Below are 19,440 nucleotides of genomic sequence, written 5' to 3' on the forward strand. Positions count from 1 at the left end.
CCCCCCCCCCCCCCCCCCCCCCCTTTTCTTTTTCTTCTCTTTCTCTTTTTTTTTGTAAGCCCTGTCGGGCCCCTTTTTTGTAAAAAAGATATGTACAAGACTCCTTTTTGAATGAGAGTGATTTCTTCTGTCTTTTGCTTTTGTGAGTTGTCAAAATGATTTGAACATGTTGAAACTCTGCTTTTTTTTTAGAATAATGTCGGTCCCTTGGGGGCCTTGTCTTGGGTTCATCTAGGTAGGGAACCATAGGTGTAGCGCTGACTTGAGGAGCCTTTGTACCTTGGGCTACTTTTGATGCGAGATCAACGGTTTTTGAACCGACTAAGAAGTCGTTGCGCCTTGGGTCTATCTTTTAGGAAGAGCCAAGGACTTCGTGCCGACTAAGAAGTCGTTTTGCCTTGGGCTTATTCTTTAGGAAGTACCAAGGGCTTTTTCCCGACTGAAAAGTTGTTTTGCCGTGGTTTTACCCAGATCGGGGACCGAGGGCTTTGTTCTGACTGAGAAGTCGTTTTGCCTTGAACTTATTCTTTAGAAAGAGCCAATGACTTTTTCCTGACTGAGAAGTCATTTTGCCTTGGTTTTACCTAGATTAGGGACCGAGGGCTTTGTTTCGACTTAGAAGTCATTTTGCCTTGGACTTATTTTTTAGGAAGAGCCAAGGGTTTTTTCCTGACTGAGGAGTCGTTTTGCCTTGGTTTTACCCAGATTAGGTACCAAGGGCTTTGTTCTGACTGAGAAGTCGTTTTGCCTTAGACTTATTCTTTAGGAAAAGCCAAGGGCTTTTTCCCGACTGAGGAGTCGTTTTACCTTGGTTTTACCTTGGTTTTACCCAGATTAGGTACCAAGGCTTTAATCCGACTAAGAAGTCGTCGTGCTTAGGTGAGTAGGTTTTGATGCCGACTGAGAAGTCGTTTTGCCTTGGTTTTACCCAGATTAGGTACCAATGGCTTTTTCTTGACTAAGGAGTCGTTTTGTCTTGGACTTATTCTTTAGGAAGAGCCAAGAGTTTTTTCCCGACTGAGGAGTCGTTTTGCCTTGGTTTTACCCAGATTAGGTACCAAGAACTTTGTTCCGACTGAGAAGTTGTTTTGCCTTGGACTTATTCTTTAGGAAGAGCCAAAGGATTTTTCCCGACTGAGGAGTTGTTTTGCCTTGGTTTTACCCAGATTAGATAACAAGGGCTTTGATCCGACTAAGAAGTCGTCGTGCCTAGGTGACTAGGTGTTGATGCCGGCTGAGAAGTCGCTTTGCCTTGGTCTTACCCAGATTAGGTACCAATAGCTTTGTTCCGACTAAGAAGTCGTTTTGCCTTAGACTTATTCTTTAGGAAGAGCCAAGGGATTTTTCCCGACTGAGGAGTCATTTTTCCTTGGTTTTACCCAGATTAGATACCAAGGGCTTTGTTCCGACTGAGAAGTCGTTTTACCTTGGACTTATTCTTTAGAAAGAGCCAATGGCTTTTTCCTGACTGAGGAGTCGTTTTGCCTTGGTTTTACCCAGATTAGGTACCAAGGGCTTTGTTCCGACTGAGAAGTTGTTTTGCCTTAGACTTATTCTTTAGGAAAAGCCAAGGGCTTTTTCCCGACCGAGGATTCGTTTTACCTTGGTTTTACCCAGATTAGGTACCAAGGCTTTGATCTGACTAAGAAGTCGTCGTGCCTAGGTGACTAGGTCTTGATGCCGACTGAGAAGTCGTTTTGCCTTGGTTTTACCCAGATTAGGTACCAAGGGCTTTTTCTTGACTAAGGAGTCATTTTGTCTTGGACTTATTCTTTAGGAAGAGCCAAGAGTTTTTTCCCGACTGAGGAGTCGTTTTGCCTTGGTTTTACCCAGATTAGGTACCAAGAACTTTGTTCCGACTTAGAAATCGTTTTGCCTTGGACTTATTCTTTAGGAAGAGCCAAAGGATTTTTCCCGACTGAGGAGTCGTTTTGCCTTGGTTTTACCCAGATTAGGTACCAAGGGCTTTGATCCGACTAAGAAGTAATCGTGCCTAGGTGACTAGGTTTTGATGCTGACTAAGAAGTCGTTTTGCCTTGGTTTTACCCAGATTAGGTACCAAGGGCTTTGTTCTGACTGAGAAGTCGTTTTGCCTTGGACTTATTCTTTAGGAAGAGCCAATGGCTTTTTCCCGACTGAGGAGTCGTTTTGCCTTGGACTTATTCTTTAGGAAAAGCCAAGGGCTTTTTCCCGACCGAGGATTCGTTTTACCTTGGTTTTACCCAGATTAGGTACCAAGGCTTTGATCTGACTAAGAAGTCGTCGTGCCTAGGTGACTAGGTCTTGATGCCGACTGAGAAGTCGTTTTGCCTTGGTTTTACCCAGATTAGGTACCAAGGGCTTTTTCTTGACTAAGGAGTCGTTTTGTCTTGGACTTATTCTTTAGGAAGAGCCAAGAGTTTTTTCCCGACTGAGGAGTCATTTTGCCTTGGTTTTACCCAGATTAGGTACCAAGAACTTTGTTCCGACTTAGAAGTCGTTTTGCCTTGGACTTATTCTTTAGGAAGAGCCAAAGGATTTTTCCCGACTGAGGAGTCGTTTTGCCTTGGTTTTACCCAGATTAGGTAACAAGGGCTTTGATCCGACTAAGAAGTCGTCGTGCCTAGGTGACTAGGTGTTGATGCCGGCTGAGAATTCGCTTAGTCTTGGTTTTACCCAGATTAGGTACCAATGGCTTTGTTCAGACTAAGAAGTCGTTGTGCCTTAGACTTATTCTTTAGGAAGAGCTAAGGGATTTTTCCCGACTGAGGAGTCGTTTTGCCTTGGTTTTACCAAGATTAGATACCAAGGGCTTTGTTCCGACTGAGAAGTCGTTTTGCCTTGGAGTTATTCTTTAGGAAGAGCCAAGGGCTTTTTCCCGACTAAGGAGTCGTTTTGCCTTGGTTTTACCCAGATTAGGTACCAAGGGCTTTGATCCGACTAAGAAGTAATCGTGCCTAGGTGACTAGGTTTTGATGCCGACTGAAAAGTCGTTTTGCCTTGGTTTTACCCAGATTAGGTACCAAGGGATTTGTTCTGACTGAGAAGTCGTTTTGCCTTGGACTTATTCTTTAGGAAGAGCCAATGGCTTTTTCCCGACTGAGGAGTCGTTTTGCCTTGGACTTATTCTTTAGGAAGAGCCAATGGCTTTTTCCCGACTGAGGAGTCGTTTTGCCTTGGTTTTACCCATATTAGGTACCAAGGGCTTTGTTCCGACTAAGAAATCGTTTTGCCTTGGACTTACTCTTTAGGAAGAGCCAAGGGCTTTTTCCCGACCGAGGAGTCGTTTTGCCTTGGTTTTACCCAGATTAGGTACCAAGGTCTTGCGTTTTCCCCTAGGACCGAGAGTCGACTGTGGGAGTTGGCAAAAGAAAAGGGGTTATGCCTTGGTTTTACCCTGAGGAGGTACCAAGGACTTTTATAGTGAAGTCATCTTAAATCCAAACATATAATCAGTAGTATTCGGTCCCGATACGGCTCGGATATGACACTTATTATATTCATATTCGCTTACTTGTTTCAGATATGGATACGGATATGGATATACCTCGGTAAGAAAAATTCATATCCGCTAAAGTCAGATACGGATACAGATATACATGCGGATACATAAGCAGATATGCATACTGATATAAAATGGATATGAGAAAACTATATACTGTTGAAAAAATATAGTTCACGTAATACGAAAGAGTTCATTAATATGTTCATTATATCTCAAAAGCTAATATTAGATATCTTGATCGTCAAAATTAACCTCAAATATATAATCTAAAGACTATAACCATTGTAACAATGTGACTATCAATATATTCGGATATTTGGGATACAGTTCAGATATTTAACTACAAAACCATATCTGTAACCATATATCCTATCGGTTATAGATTTGAGTAACCATATCCATATCCTAACGGATACGGTTACAGATATTTCCTCGGATACGGATGTTATAGATTTGAGTAACCATATCCATATCCTAACGGATACGGTTACAGATATTTCCTCGGATACGGATACAGTTTAGCACCCCCTAATAATCAGTATGAGATCCTTGTATGTAGCTTCATCATTTGTGCGGAGTGATTGTTTGAAAACTCTGTGTTTACTCCGCTGTTCAAATCAAATCTTAATTAGCCTTTTGGTCTTCTTTCACGCCAGTGATCATTATCAATGTGTAGGCTTCTAGCGACGTCTGTCCCACCAGTCCTCCCTGGCGGCTACAGCTCCAGGAAAAGAATTTGATGCCCTTGTTGTTGCAATTATGAGTATGAGGGCTGCTTGGTTGGCCCTTTTTTTTTCTGGCTTGATGTCACTGTATCTGTCAGGCTACGGTAAATTTCAAGCTTTACCTTGTTCGTTTGGGCCAATAGGAAGCTGATGCATGTGGCAATAAAAAATCGCATGATGTTGATTTACTTTTCCGTAATGGATTTCGTTACCCACCTGCTTCCAAAGACTTTCCATGTATAATGGACTTCGTTACCTACCTACTAATAATCCCAACGAAAAATACAAAACCCCCTCTCACTTCACCAATGGAATCCATACCATACATCCCCAACGAAAAAATGTCGGCTCTCCTCCTTCACCTCCTCCTCTCCTTTCTCCTCTCAAATTTTCTCTCAGCTCAAGCTGACACCAACATCACCCTGGGAGAAACCTTGACCCCTCTGACTCCTCCCACATCTTGGCTCTCCCCTTCGGGCGACTTCGCTTTCGGGTTCCGTCCTCTTGAATCCGACCCGACCCAATTCCTCCTCGCCGTCTTCTTCAACAAAGTCCCCAACCAAACCGTAGTCTGGACTGCAAATGGAGGCAACACCATCAATAATCAGTCAAAGGCCGTGTTCACTGAAGATGGCAGGCTTTCCCTCCAAGATCACTCAGGCAAGTAAATATAGAAATTCTTGATGTCATCATAGCTTGTTGTTCCTAAATAACAAGTCCGCAAACCCAACCCCCCCCCCCCCCCCAAAAAAAAAAAAAACAAAAACAAAAACAAAAACAAAATAAAAAGTAAAAGATTTTGATAATCCTCGCTATCGCCAAATTGTAGATAGATCCTTCTACTTCTATTGTCAAAAGTAGACCCCATATGGATTCTTTAATTCTGTTACATTTTGTCATTTACATTAGTTATATGTAAAGATCGTTGTGCAAGTTTAAAGTGAGCGAAATTAGCATCCTGTTAAATAAAATAAAAAAACTTTTGCTTTAATAGATAAAACCCTAATCAATCCCAAAATTGTTCGTGTCAAACTATTGAAATAATTAATAAGACGCAGAACCATACATGAATCCATAGAGTAGGATGTGATTCTTAAGTTTTTTTTTTTTTTGAGATTTGAGATGTAGATCTTCCAAATCTTGTACGTATTATATCATCCTTACGCCTCGTTTGGTACGTGGGAATGAACTCAAGTGAGAATAGAATGAAAGAAGGAATGGAATGGAATGTATATGAGAATGGAATAGTCATTCTCATTCTCTTGTTTGGGTGCGTTTATAGAATGACGCTAGAATGAAAATCTAATTCCCATTCCCATGTTTGGTATCACTAGTTCACAAGTGAGAATGAAATCTCATTTTCTAATAATGCCCTTATAACAACATAGATTTTTAATAAGATAAAAATAAACATTAATGATAATAACTAAAAAAATTTATTTATGCATATGTTATATTAATCTAGGTATGTGTTATACTAATGTGCATGTTATCGATCATGTGTATGTTTCGTTTATATTTTTTTAACAATTCTCACTATTTCTGCATATGTTATATTAATCTAGGTATGTGTTATAATAATGCCCTTATACCTTTATATATAGTCTAGACATGATATGGTTTTGATAATTTTAATATTTTGGCCAATTTCTCAGCAAGAGTTTCCTCTTTTCATAAATATTGGGTCAAATATTTTTCAATCAAAAAGTTGCATTTATTGTTGTGCATGAACCACAATCAAACATGTACGCAATGGGTACATACAGTTCTCTATGGTGGAAAAATAATAGCAAAAGTTTAAAAAGAATATAATATGCTGGTGAAAATAACAAACTTTAAATATTGGTGAATAAACAAAAAAATTTGATTGACCAAAAAAATATTAACATGAAAGAATTTCAATCGGCAAATAATATATAGTTTTAGTTGTATCTGTTTTTATATTAAATTATGTTGCTCCTATGTTGAGCAATTGTGATATAATAAGCTAATGAAATATGTACCGCTAGTTTTAATATGTTACTGAAATATGTACCACTAGTTTTAATCCTTACTCCGCAAAATATTCCTATTGTTCGAATATAATTAGTAGCTGAGAGAAAATGAGAATATGTAGTCAAAAGCCATAATTTTTAAATTGATTCTTATTATTAATAGGGGTATAATTTAAAAAAAAACTAACTAATTTGATTCTCCCCTTGAATGAGAATGATCATTCCTTATCTTCTCACTTGGAATGCCCATTCCCACAAAAAATGGGAATTACCATTCCATAGGAATGATCATTCCAACATCTAAGAACAAGTTTTTTTTGCCATGAAGTGTAGGCGTTAAAAAATGCTAAGAGATATCCAAACACAGCTCAAAAGGAAGTCATCCAAAATGTCAAAAAGAACACAAGTATAGACTGTCTCGCACGCGAGACAGTCTTTACTGTCTCGCACACGAGACAGACTTGACTGTCTCGCCGTGCGAGATAGGACAGATTTGACTGTCTCCCCCGGCGAGACAGTCTTTACTGTCTCGCGGACGAGACAGACTTTTACTGTCTCGCCCACGCGAGACAGTCTTTACTGTCTCGCCGTGCGAGACAGAATTTACTGTCTCGCGCGTGAGACAGCTTTCAGATGGTCAAAACCGCCTTTGTAACTGCCCTACACGTGGCCACTAACTGTTCAAGAACGTGAAAAACATCGTGGGCGAGAATCACGTGGATAACTGCCAAAATAACGGAGTTTGAAACGTGGGAAGGCAGTTACATCGAAAACTGCCAGAAATGTAGACAGTATTTTACTGTCTCGCTGGGCGAGACAGCAAATTTACTGTCTCGCTGGGCGAGACAGCAAACACTGTCTCGGCCAGCGAGACAGCAAGGGGGGGCTGATCATTTGGAGCACTTCAGAGCAATCCAGAGCAGAGAGAGAGCAGAGTTCTTGAGCTTCTGGCAACTCCTTGATATTCAGGCTTTGACTTGATTTCAAGAAGAACGACTATCTTACCTTGATAAGATATCGTTTCAAGTTCTCACTTCGATAAACGAAGTCAGAATCATAAACCCCTCACGATTCGATCAGAATCTGTGATTTGGTGGTCCATGGGCTAACGCACCCCCGGCACAGGCAAAGATCCCACGCAAGCAGCGATCCAAACAACGATCCTGCGTTTGTTTCTCAAGAGTTGTAATTTTCATTTTGTTGTGTAAAAGAAGTCTTATAAAAAGGCTATTTCTTTTGAATTTATTGTAATCGACCGAAGATATAATGAATTCCATGACAAAACCAACTTTTGACGCAAACATGAAGGAATGAGAAGTGAGAATGACATTCCATTCCACCCCATTTCCGCGTACTAAACGGGGCCTTAGAGAAACCATAATCCTTCTAAAGATGGGAAATCAGAAAGAGATTCTACCTAAAGATTTGGAGAACCACAACCCTATTTATAATTGATATCAGTTATTATATCAGTTATTCATAATTATCAATTCAGCCCATCATAGAATTAATAATTATATTTTGGTCTCTACACATAGGAAGCTCATACGTTAATTATGCGTTAAAAGCTCAAACCCTAAATTAGATCACTTTAATGGGCTAACCTTGATTGATAGTACATAATACATATCTATTTAATATATTGGCCTATATATTGGATTTAAAGACAACAATCTTCCACTTGGGCCATATATGTTACTATATAGATATGAATTATGATATAACCTTACGAGCTCATGAATTTTGCTATCAAACAATATGCATCCTTAACAATCTCGTCTATCAGTTATACCAACATTGGACCAAAGCAATCTTCATTACATTTGTCGCAACTAGACCCATTAATGGTCACATATATCAATACAACCAACAACACAGATCAAGCATGGATGTGTAGCATGGAAATTTCATGTAGTGTGATTTTAACATGTATATTTTCAACTGGTTCACCTTAAAATCTTAGTGAGATCAAACCATACCAAAAATATTAGAGTGAATAAGAACTAAATACTTTATGCTGCTGTAAATAATCATATAATATCCACAAAATCATAACAAATGTGTCTACAAATAAAAGCATCTAAAATACAAACTCCCACTAAAATGACATATCCTGAAGAGATAGAACACCCAGATGAGCAGTGTGCTCATGAAAAACCTTGGGTGGTAATCCCTTAGTCAGCAGATCCCAATCATGGAGTTTTTCCCAATATGCTCTATAGACACAAGTCCACTCTGAACTCTTTCTTTAACGACTTGGAACTTGATGTCTATATGTTTCAATTTCGTCGAACTCCTGTTGTTGTTGGAGTACAACACTGCTGACTTATTGTCACAAAATAATTTAAGTGGCCTTTCAATGCCATCCATAATTCGCAGCCCAGTGATAAAATTTCGTAGCAATATTTCATGATTAGACCCCTCATAGCATACTATAAACTCTGATGTCATGGTGGATGAAGCTATGAGTGTCTGCTTAGCATTCCTCCAACAAGTAGATAGATATAGCCTGAAGTAGATTTCATGCTATCTTGGCATCCAGCAAAATCAGAGTCAGAATACCCAATGATCTCTAACTGGCCCAACCTCCGATACGTGAGCATGTATTCTTTTATTCTCTACAAATATCTCAAGACTCGCTTAGCTACTTTCCAATGATCCAATCCAGGATTACTTAAGTATCTGGCCAACATTCCAATCACGTATGCAATATCCGGACGCGTACACACTTGAGTGTACATTAGACTCCCTATTGCTGACGCATAAAGAATCTGCTGCATCTTCTTAATCTCAAAGTCATTCTTGGGGCATTGATTGAGACTGAATTTATCTCCCTTAGCTACAGGGGTGTCCCCTGGTTTACAATTTTGCATGCCAAAACTTTTAAAAACCTTCTCGATATAGCTCTTTTTTGATAACCCAAGTATACCCTGAGAGTGGTCCCGGTGTATTTGTATGCCCAATACAAAAGAGGCATCCCCAAGATCTTTCTTCTCAAATTTCTTTGGTAGAAATCTCTTGGTTTCGTACAATAAGCCTTTATCGTTGCTAGCAAGCAATATGTCATCAACATATAAAACCAGAAAAATATGCTTGCTCCCATTGAACTTGTGGTATACACAATCATCAACTATATTTATCTCAAAACCGAATAAGATGATAACTTGATGAAATTTATAATACCACTGACAAGAAGCTTGCTTAAGCTCATAGATGGATTTCTTCAATTTGCAAACCATCTTCTTTGCACTCCCGACACAGTTTTTTGGCTGCACCATATAAATTGTTTCATCAATGTCACCATTGAGAAGCGCAATCTTTACATCCATCTGATGTAGCTCAAGGTCAAAATGTGTCACAAGTGCCATTATTGTTCTGAAAGAGTCTTTCGATGAAACAGGAGATAAAGTCTCTTTATAGTCAATACCTTCTTTTTGTGTAAAGCCTTTAGCGACAAGACTCACCTTGTACCTCTCCACATCACCTTTCGAGTCCTTCTTGGTTTTAAATATCCATTTATAACCAATGGGCTTCGCACATTTAGGCAATAGGACAATGTCCCAGTTGTTATTGTCCTTCATAGACTTTATTTCCTCATTCATGGCATCAATCCACCGTTGAGATTTAGAACTTTTCATGGTTTGATGGAAGTTGATAGGATCATCTTCCACCATACTGATGTCATCCTCAGTTCTTGGAGAAATATAATATAACCATTTGGAACTGCATTTCTCCTTTATCTAGTGGATCGTCTTAATGGCACAGGTTCTTGAGGTAATAGAGTCTGTTTTTCTGGAACAAATTCTGTAACAGGAGGTTCTATGACATTGTCTTGATCTGGATCTGTTTCTTGAACAATGTCAGTGATAGAAGCTTGATCAATGTCAATAGCAGCTGTAGAAATATTAACATATTCCTCTTCAAAGGTAAAGTCCTTAACCTTATCTCCCCCTGCAAACTCAACATCCTCAAAGAACTTGGCATTTACCATCTTAAATATTAGCTTGGAAATAGGATCATAAAATTTGTAACCCCTGGATTTCTCAGAGTAACCAACAAAGAAGCAGCTGACAGTTCTAGAGTCCATTTTCTTTTCATATGGTCTATAAGGCCTAGCCTCAGCTGGACATCCCCAAATGTGTAGATGCTTCAGACTAGGCTTTTTACCCGTCCAAAGTTCATAAGGGGTTTTGGCAGTCGCTTTAGTGGGTACTCTATTGAGTATGTAAGTTGCAGTCTTTAATGCTTCTTCCCAGAGAGATTCTGATAAGTTAGAATGATTAATCATGCTTCTTACCATGTCCTTGAGTGTTTTGTTTCGTCTTTCGATAACACCATTCATGGTAGGAGAACCAGGCATCATGTACTGTGGGACGGTACCACACTCTGTTAGACCCTAGAGGGGGGGTGATTAGGGTCTTATGCTAATCTAATCCGATTAAATACCAATTAAAATTAATTAATACGTTATCCTAGCAAGTATGAAATACAACAATATTTGTAAGCTAGGATAAGCAATGTAAACAATAAGATATATCCTATATGATGAAATATATATGCAAGGATATATACACTAAGGGTGATATAAACATAAACAAGATAAACAAGATAGTGGACAATGTGAACAATAGATAATGGCGACAAGAATGATATGAACAATAAGCACAAGTGAGACGCCAAGACAATCACAAACACACAAAGATGATCACGGAGTTCGGACCTTCCGTCCTACGTCTCCGCTCCCCACTCCCGGGGAGAAATCCACTATCAACCGGGTTTTCTACGTTCACCCGAACAACGTTTACACCTCACACTCGGTTTTCTAGCTAACCGAAAACTTTACAATCAACACACTATTGTAATCCCACTCTACACCCACTAAGTGTTGGACCTAGCCGTGTCTCCCTCAAGTGCTCGGTTACAACCTCTCCCTAGGCACGTCAACCGACGCCACTCCTCTTGGGACGATCCCCGACTCTCACCACACACTCCTCACTCGGTGTACAAGTGTATTACAAAGTGAATCTCACAATAAGCACAATATAACAAATGATTGTTCTCAACTATGGATGAGAACACAATTAAGCACAACTCAAAGTTACAAACTCTCACCACCTAACTATACTATGTATGTAAATACTAAAAGCTCAATGTGGGTGTGTGTAACAATGAGTAAAATGAAATCTCTATCAAATAGCAAACTAGCAATAATTAATATATGATAAATCAATAATGAAATTGCTAGGGAAAAGAGTTAGAAAACTTCTCTATAAACACAAAGAGAGGATGAGAAGATTTTGAGGATGAAATCCTCAACTGGTGATGCAAACTCCTCTTTGTAACAGCAAACCCCAAAAAACAAACTAAACAAACTTAAACCCTTGTTTAAAACTTTCTTAAACTTGTTTTTAAAACTCTCTTGATCTTTTTGAAAAGACATCAGCAATGGGGTATATATACTCACTCAAAGCTCAGCCAAAAACGCCCAAAACAAAAGACAGAAAAGCCCCCAGAAATCTGCTCAGGAAATAGCCGTTAGGAGCCAACGGCTCTTTTGTCGGTCGACCGATGGAAAGCATTCGGTCGACCGATGGCAAATCCGGTCGACCGCGAGCAGGTCTGAAAACAAGGAAAGGGAGGCAGACTTCTTCGTGTAGACATGATAATACACATGCTACAAAAACTGGTTTTCTAAAAAGACTTCCCAAATGAGAAATATCATCATTTTGCAAAATAGTCCAAAACATGAAAACCTGAAAATTGATATTTTGATATTTTGACTTAAACAACATTTTGAAACCTTATGAAATGATTGTATAGACTTGATAAAAGATATAACATGTTGTTATGAAGTCTATAATCTAGAAATATAATATTTTCATAAATTTGCATATTCTATGCAATATATTCAAAACACGAAATATGATTTCATTAAATATAAGCTTGTTAAAAGGGAAATCATATATAGGCATATAAACATGAAACAAAATAGTATTTTCCAATTCTATTCATTTGTTTCATAGTAAAACTTGAAAACTATCAAACCAAAACATATATGTATATATATAACTGTATATATATAAAATCCAAAACGTGTATGTGTGTATATGATTGAGCTTAAAGTACTAACACACATAATATAAATTCCTAAACTAAATTACCCAAGCTTGATTGGTCTTCAATAAACTCTACTTGGTAATCTCGCGGATGAAGCTTGAACTTGGATCTTAAACTTTGAATAGCAAGGCTTCACCGCCATTCCGCCAACCTCCTTTGGATGTGATCGTTGAAGCTCTATTCCATCCATCCTCCAACTTATTGTTTGCCTAGAATAAATATAAAACACAAACACTAGACAAACAATATTAGATGTAAATTGTTTGTAAATCATCATCAAAACAAGAAGGCCAACACACTCCTCTAGGAATTTAGCAAACGGTCCTAGACGTTGTTCACCTGAACCGTCATATCTGCTGTAATACTCACCTCCACGGTCAGATCCAACGCTTTTGATACTTTTGTTGAGTTGGTTCTCAACTTTAGCTTTGTAAGCTTTGAATACGTCCAGTGATTGGGACTTTTCATGTATGAGATAAAGGTAGCCATAACGCAAAAATTGTCTATGAATGTGATAAAATATTGTTGATCATTCCAAGAAACGATAGGGAATGACCCAAAAATATCTATATGTATTAGTTCTATTACGTCTGTAGCCTTGTTGGCACCAAATCTCCTTATGTTTGTTTGTTTTCCCTTTATACAATTAATACAAACTTTAAAGTTTGTAAAATCAAGGGGGTTTAGAATCCCGTTTGACACAAGTCTCTCAATTCTCCTTTTGAAGATGTGACCTAATCTCTTGTGCCATAACGAAGCGAAATTCCCATGGGTCAATTTTCTCTTTACACCTCGAGTGCTTAATTGCAAGGTTTCATGATATGAAGCAACCGTATCAAGAAAATAAATGTTAGCAACATAAGATAAAGAACGGGTACCAACCAAATTTGAATTCTGAAAAAGATTAAATTTACCATTTCTAAAAGAATAAAAATAACCAAATTTATCCAATACATGAATAGAAATTAAATTCCGTCCAAATGATGGTACTACATAAGTCTCTTTCAAATTCAAATAACAACCGAACTTTAACAATAACCTAAGGTATCGTTTGGCAAAGGGTTAAGTGAGGGGTTAAGGAGACTTAACCCCTTCTTAACCTGCCAAACACAACAAATCTATATAAGGGTTAAAGTGAGTTAACCCTCCATAATTTGCCAAACATAAAAAATATAGAAGGGTTAAGTTAACCCCTCTAGAGGGGTTAAAATGAGTTAACCCCTCAAAATGAGGGGTTTACTAATACTCCTATTTAGATGGAATAAGAGTTAACCCTTCTAATTATAAAGAAAATAGTCAAAATCATTGTTATTCCCAAACACTAAAACTGATCATAAGGGCTAAAATAAAACTTATTTAACGGGTTAATAATTTAGTCATTCGGATTATCAAATGGACTAAGTACATTAATCATTCTCTTTAACCCCTCTTCATTAACCCTTTGCCAAACGGGGCCTAAATGTCTCATTTGCCTCAACTTTAACCTTCTTGCCATTGCCCACATAGATGTATCTTTCACCATCACTTGGCTTTTGACAGCTTATGTAACCCTTCATAGACACACTGATGTTAGTTATGACAGCAAAATCTAACCACCACGTGTGTCTAGGTACCGAATATAAATTAACCTCAGAACAAATAAAATTAAAAAGTGTACCTTTCTTTACACGTCATGCGTGATAGTTGGTACAATTTTTCTTCTAATGTCCCGTAGCCCCACAAAAGAAACACCCATCTTTATTATTTGCTTTTTGTTGTTTCTTTTGTGGTTGAGCTTCTACAGCTTCTTTATTTTTCATTCTTTTCTTCCCTTTGTCCTTGGAAGTGCTAGCCAAATGAGCACTTTTTGTCTTCTCTTGCTTCAAACTTTCCTCTTCTTGAACACAATGTGAGATAAGCTCATTAAGAGACCAAGTCTCCTTTTGACAATTATAGCTCACTTTGAATTGACTAAATTGTGTGGGAAGAGATATAAGAACCAAATGCACAAGCAAGTCCTCAGAGAGTTCAAACTTAAGTGCTTTCAGCTTTGAAGCAATATAAGACATCTCCATAATATACTCCCTAATGTTTCCTTTCCCCTTGTACCTCATTGAGATAAGATTTGCCAAAAGTGTACTAGTTTCAGCCTTTTCATTCTTAGTAATTTTTTTCTCAATGTCCTCAAGGAACTCTTTGGCAGTAGTTATCTTCTCAGACATTGTGCCCCTGAATGCTTCTGGAATGGCCCTCTTCATGATCATCATACACATGCGATTTGACTTCTCCCATCTCTCCAAGTCTCTTTTCTCATTAGCGGAACTTTTGTCCGTAAGAGGTACAGGAGAAGGAAGCCTTAACGCAAGGTCGAGATCCACGACTCCGAGAACTATCATAACGTTCTCTTGCCATGACTTGAAGTTGGTGCCATTTAGCATAGGAATATAATTAATGTTGGTAGTGATGTTTGAAGCAGAACTAATAGCTGAATCAGAGAAGAACATAAAAAACTAAATAAGCTCACATAAGAAGCCAAATCCAAATTTATAAATTCAAAATTAGCAATGCCCATCTCAAGATACCTAACACAATATTAATATTTAGTCTTTGCACAAAAATATTAATTTGTAAGTGTTACTGTTGGTATAGTGATCAAACATTGACAGTAAGACATGTCAAATAATAAACATTTCTTTGGACCAATTTATTATTCATATGTAAAACCGAATAATTACCCATATTTATCACCACATGTATGCATATGATTTATTCAAATATTAACCTTCATTTGGGCTGATTAATATTTGCACGACCCATACACACATTACCATGTTGATGTTTTAAATAAATTGATCTATACAAGAGAGGCTATTTTGGTAACATGTTATTTCAATCAATTCTTTTCAACACATTATATATCTTTAATAAACTTTAATGCTAATATTTTGAATCCAATCAAAATAAAAAAAATAAATAAAAATTCTAAATGTCAGCCAAATACTACAGGTGGGCCTAATCCAATTAATCAAATTCCAAACAAAACAACACTGTAGTGGGCCTAATCCAATAAGTTTTTTAAATTAAATTAAATTAAATTAAATTCCAGAAGCCCAAAAAGTTACAGTGGGTCTAAGATGGAACTGCGACCAAGGTCAAAGAAAAGAAAAATCCGACCTTTCAGCGCTATAGCAAATTTGTTTTGTCACTGTAGCAAAAAGGTCAATACTGTAGCAAATTGTTCCGGCTAAATCCCCAAACAAAAAGAGTGGGGCTGAATCTTGTAACTCCATAATGTAGCAATTGAAAATACTGCAGCACGAGGAAAACTGTAGTTTTGTTACTGTAGCAATCTTTCTTTCCGGCTGGCACTGTAGTGGCTGTAGCAAAAAATTTCATTCAAACATCAATTCTTCTAAATCGGATTCATAAAATTTAAAATATAATAACGCTTTTGAATCTGAAATCATAAAGAATATATAAGAGGAAGAACTACCAATTATTGTTCTCAAATTAAACAATTAAAAAATTTTAGATTTGATAACGTGCAAGAGAATCACATCACAAATTAAAATTGATTCTCAATTGGTTAACATGAACACAGCTTTGATACCAATTGTTAGGTCAAAAGAAAACTTTTGCTTTAATAGATAAAACCCTAATCAATCCTAAGATTGTTCATGTCAAACTATTGAAATAATTAAAAAGATGCGGAACCAAACCTGAATCCATTGAGTAGGATGTGATTCTTGAGTTTTTTTTTTTTTGAGATGTAAATCTTTCAAATCTTGTACGTATTATATCCTCCTTAGACAAACCCTAACCCTTCTTAAGATAAAAAAAGCAAAAAGAGATTCTACCTGGAGATTTGGGGAACCATAACCCTATTTATAACTGATATCAGTTATTCATAATTATCAATTCAGCCCATCATAGAATTAATAATTATATTTTTTGTCTCTACACATAGGAGGCTCATACTTTAATTATCCATTAAAAACCTAGACCCTAAATTAGATCACTTTAATAGGGTAATCTTGATTGATAGCACATAATACATATCTATTTAATATATTGGCCAATATATTGGATTTAAACCCAACATACGAAGCTCAATCTTAATGCGAAACTAACAGACCTGAGAAATTTTCTAGCAATTTGGCGTTAGCACGGTGGGTTTATCTGCAATTAATCCCACTTTAATCGGAGAATTTTTCCAGCTAAATTATATATTTTCTTTTCCGAATATGATTTATATAACTCGATATATATGCTGATGTTTGAATATGCTTAAGCTCCTTTTTTATTTTATATCCTATCATTCAATATATAAACCCACTGGCCCTACAGGCAATGAAATTTGGAATGCCGGTGTCAACGGTGCAACATCTGCAGCCATGCTCGACACTGGCAACTTCGTACTCTCAAGCTCAAAATCAGGCATATTATGGCAAACCTTCCACAATCCAACCGACACAATCTTGCCCGGACAAACCCTAAATAAGGGGACGTCGATGTATGCAAAACTAACGGACGATGATTACTCTCCAGGGCGATTCAAGTTGAAGTTCCAGGATGATGGCAACCTCGCTCTGATACCGCGTGCTTATCCTAGCGCTTTTGAGTATGATTCATATTGGTTTACGCAGGGTTCCGATTCTGGGAGCAATAAGCTTGTGTTCAATGAAAGCACGAGGAGTTTGTATTTATCATATCCTAGTGGCGGTGTGATTTCTGTGTTTTCCGCACCTGCGCTTGGTGGTGGTGGTGCCGGCGGAGGTTATTATTTGAGAGCCACTGTGGACACTGACGGCGTTTTTAGGTTCTTCTTCTGATTTTTTTAATTTGGGGTGTAATTATTAGCTCGTGATTCTGCTTTGATCGATTTTCTTAAAGCAAATTCTGATTTTTCTAGGCTTTAAAAAAAAAGTATGGACATCGTGAAGGCCCTCAGTTAACCTGTTTATAACTTTTCCGATTTTTTAAGTATACAAGAAACTAGTTTTTTAATAGAAATAATTGATTTTTATTTTTGGTTTAATATAGATAAATAGTGCAGAGGGAACTTAGTGTCAAACTTTTAGTGAGACACTGAAAATTAATTTAAAGTGTAGTGATAGGTGATTTAGATGGGTTGGGCGAATATATCATGGATTAAGTTGATGCATACATTAAATTAAATGAATTGATGCGGTCATTGTGACTATAGTTCAGCTCTAAGTGGCTTGTTTGCTTGTATGCAATAATTGATCTTGTAACAAACATGCTTGACTTCTAGCTGCATGTAAAGATATAGGTGTATAAATGATCAGAAAGTTTCATGCATCTAGATGTAAATTTACTTGAGCATGTACCTCATAATGTATAGATATATATGCATGTGTGCGTACAGGTAAATTCTTCATTCAAAAAAAAAAAAGATACATTTCTTTACTATTTATAATCTCCAAACTATTTTTATTAGCACTTACACAGCTCCAGACAACATTATTTTCCAAGTTACAAAAGTGTTAGCTTTTATCACGTGATGATAAATTACCTTTTACCCTCACTTTAACTTGGGTAAGAAAAAACAATTGTCTTGAAAAGTTGATGACTAGGAATATGTAAATTAATGCTACGACTGTTTTAGTTTGTAATTAGTTTTCCAGTCTAAATCCAATCCAATTTATTTTCAGGCAATACTCATTTCCAAAGGGCAGCACAAACTCAGATTGGACCGTGACAAACCAAGTAGCCGAAGACATCTGCACCATAAGCTTCGAAACATTCAGCGGGCCTTGCGGCTTCAACAGCTATTGCAGCAATCCAGATTCACAAGAGAAAACTCACTGCCTTTGCCCCCCAAATTACTCCTTCATAAACCCAAACCTCAAATTCAAAGGTTGCAAGCCCAATTTTACCCCTCAACCCTGCGAACCCAACAACAAAACCCAATTCCATTTCGCCACCCTCAACAATGTCGACTGGCCATTATCCGACGCTGAGCAGTACAGCCCCATGACAGAGTTACAGTGTATAAATGAATGCTTGAATGATTGTTTCTGTTTAGTTGCGATATATGCTGATGATTATAATAACGGCACATGCTGGAAGAAGAAATTTCCATTGTCAAACGGGAGGATGGGGAGCGGTGTGGATAGGAAAGCTTTTGTTAAGTATTCTGTTGAAAATCCTCACAAACTTTGAAATATCTAGAGTAATGCTCTAGAATTTCTTGAGCATTATCCCATAGGGTAAGTTCTATCAAGAAATTTGTAGAGGCATACAAGTGTATGGCTCAAATTCATCGTTCCAGATACTTTCTATTAGTGTATGGCAAGGATTCACTCTTCTACACACTTCCTTGCACTTTTGGCAAGTATAAATAAGGGTCTTGTTGAGGACTCATTTGAGCAACCAAGCAAGAAGTGAGCTCAAGAGCTTGGATGTGTAGTGTAAGCTTGTGTCAGTGTCCAAAATAAGAGAGTTATATGCTAGTAAGATGATCTTGTAAGAATGAGTATTGTAATCTTTAGTGTTCTGTTAATAAAAGTCTCCTTTGTGAACAAAGTTGTCTTCTCCAAAATCTAATAGTTTGGTATTAGAGCAGGTGATTAGGACCAATGTCTAAAGTGTGCTAATCAGTTGGGAAACTTATTTGAGACTTTGTTTGAGGGCGATCCTGAATGTGCATAGTCAGGGATAATGAAACTTGTGTGTCTGGGACTAGGCTTTGTGTCTGGAACTAGGCTTACTTGGAATGTGAAGGATAGCCAAGTCACGGTGTTAGATTAGATCAGTGCTTCTGGCAGTATAGAGAATCTCAATGAGTACAACTAAGAAGATTGGCTGGCGTGTATTAAGTACTGTCTCAGAGGTCAGAACTTATAGGCTATTGTTGGTGCCAACAACACCTCACCACCGACGGAGAATGCACATGCACTAAAGAAGTGGAATATAAATGCAGGGAAAAATTTATACGTGATACATACCATAATAGATAAGAGTTTTCTTTCACGTACTAAAGATATTATGACATCCAAACAAGCATGGGACGCGCTCACTGCCCTCTTCTCAAAGAACAATGCTACCCACCTTCAGCTTCTTGAGAGAGAGAGAGAGAGAGAGAGAGAGAGAGAGAGAGAGAGAGAGAGAGAGAGAG

General features: G+C 37.6%; 1 protein-coding gene across 1 annotated transcript; it reads left to right on the forward strand.

Moving 5' to 3' along the window:
* Positions 4,448 to 18,834, forward strand: LOC109820067 (G-type lectin S-receptor-like serine/threonine-protein kinase LECRK3). The gene is made up of 3 exons (XM_020386136.1): positions 4,448 to 4,869; positions 16,647 to 17,118; positions 17,975 to 18,834. Exons 1-3 carry the CDS (start codon positions 4,452 to 4,454, stop codon positions 18,483 to 18,485), a joined length of 1,401 nt encoding a protein of 466 aa, XP_020241725.1. The 5' UTR covers positions 4,448 to 4,451; the 3' UTR covers positions 18,486 to 18,834.

This window comes from Asparagus officinalis, chromosome 1 (assembly GCF_001876935.1).
Source record: "Asparagus officinalis chromosome 1, Aspof.V1, whole genome shotgun sequence".
Lineage (NCBI taxonomy): Eukaryota > Viridiplantae > Streptophyta > Magnoliopsida > Asparagales > Asparagaceae > Asparagus > Asparagus officinalis.

Excerpts from the sequence above, each read along its gene's own strand:
- LOC109820067 (XM_020386136.1), top strand. The coding sequence starts at position 4,452 with ATGGACTTCGTTACCTACCTACTAATAATCCCAACGAAAAATACAAAA. Across the intron at positions 4,870-16,646 it reads TTCCCTCCAAGATCACTCAG|GCAATGAAATTTGGAATGCC; the intron begins GCAAGTAAATAT and ends CTGGCCCTACAG. Across the intron at positions 17,119-17,974 it reads GACACTGACGGCGTTTTTAG|GCAATACTCATTTCCAAAGG; the intron begins GTTCTTCTTCTG and ends ATTTATTTTCAG.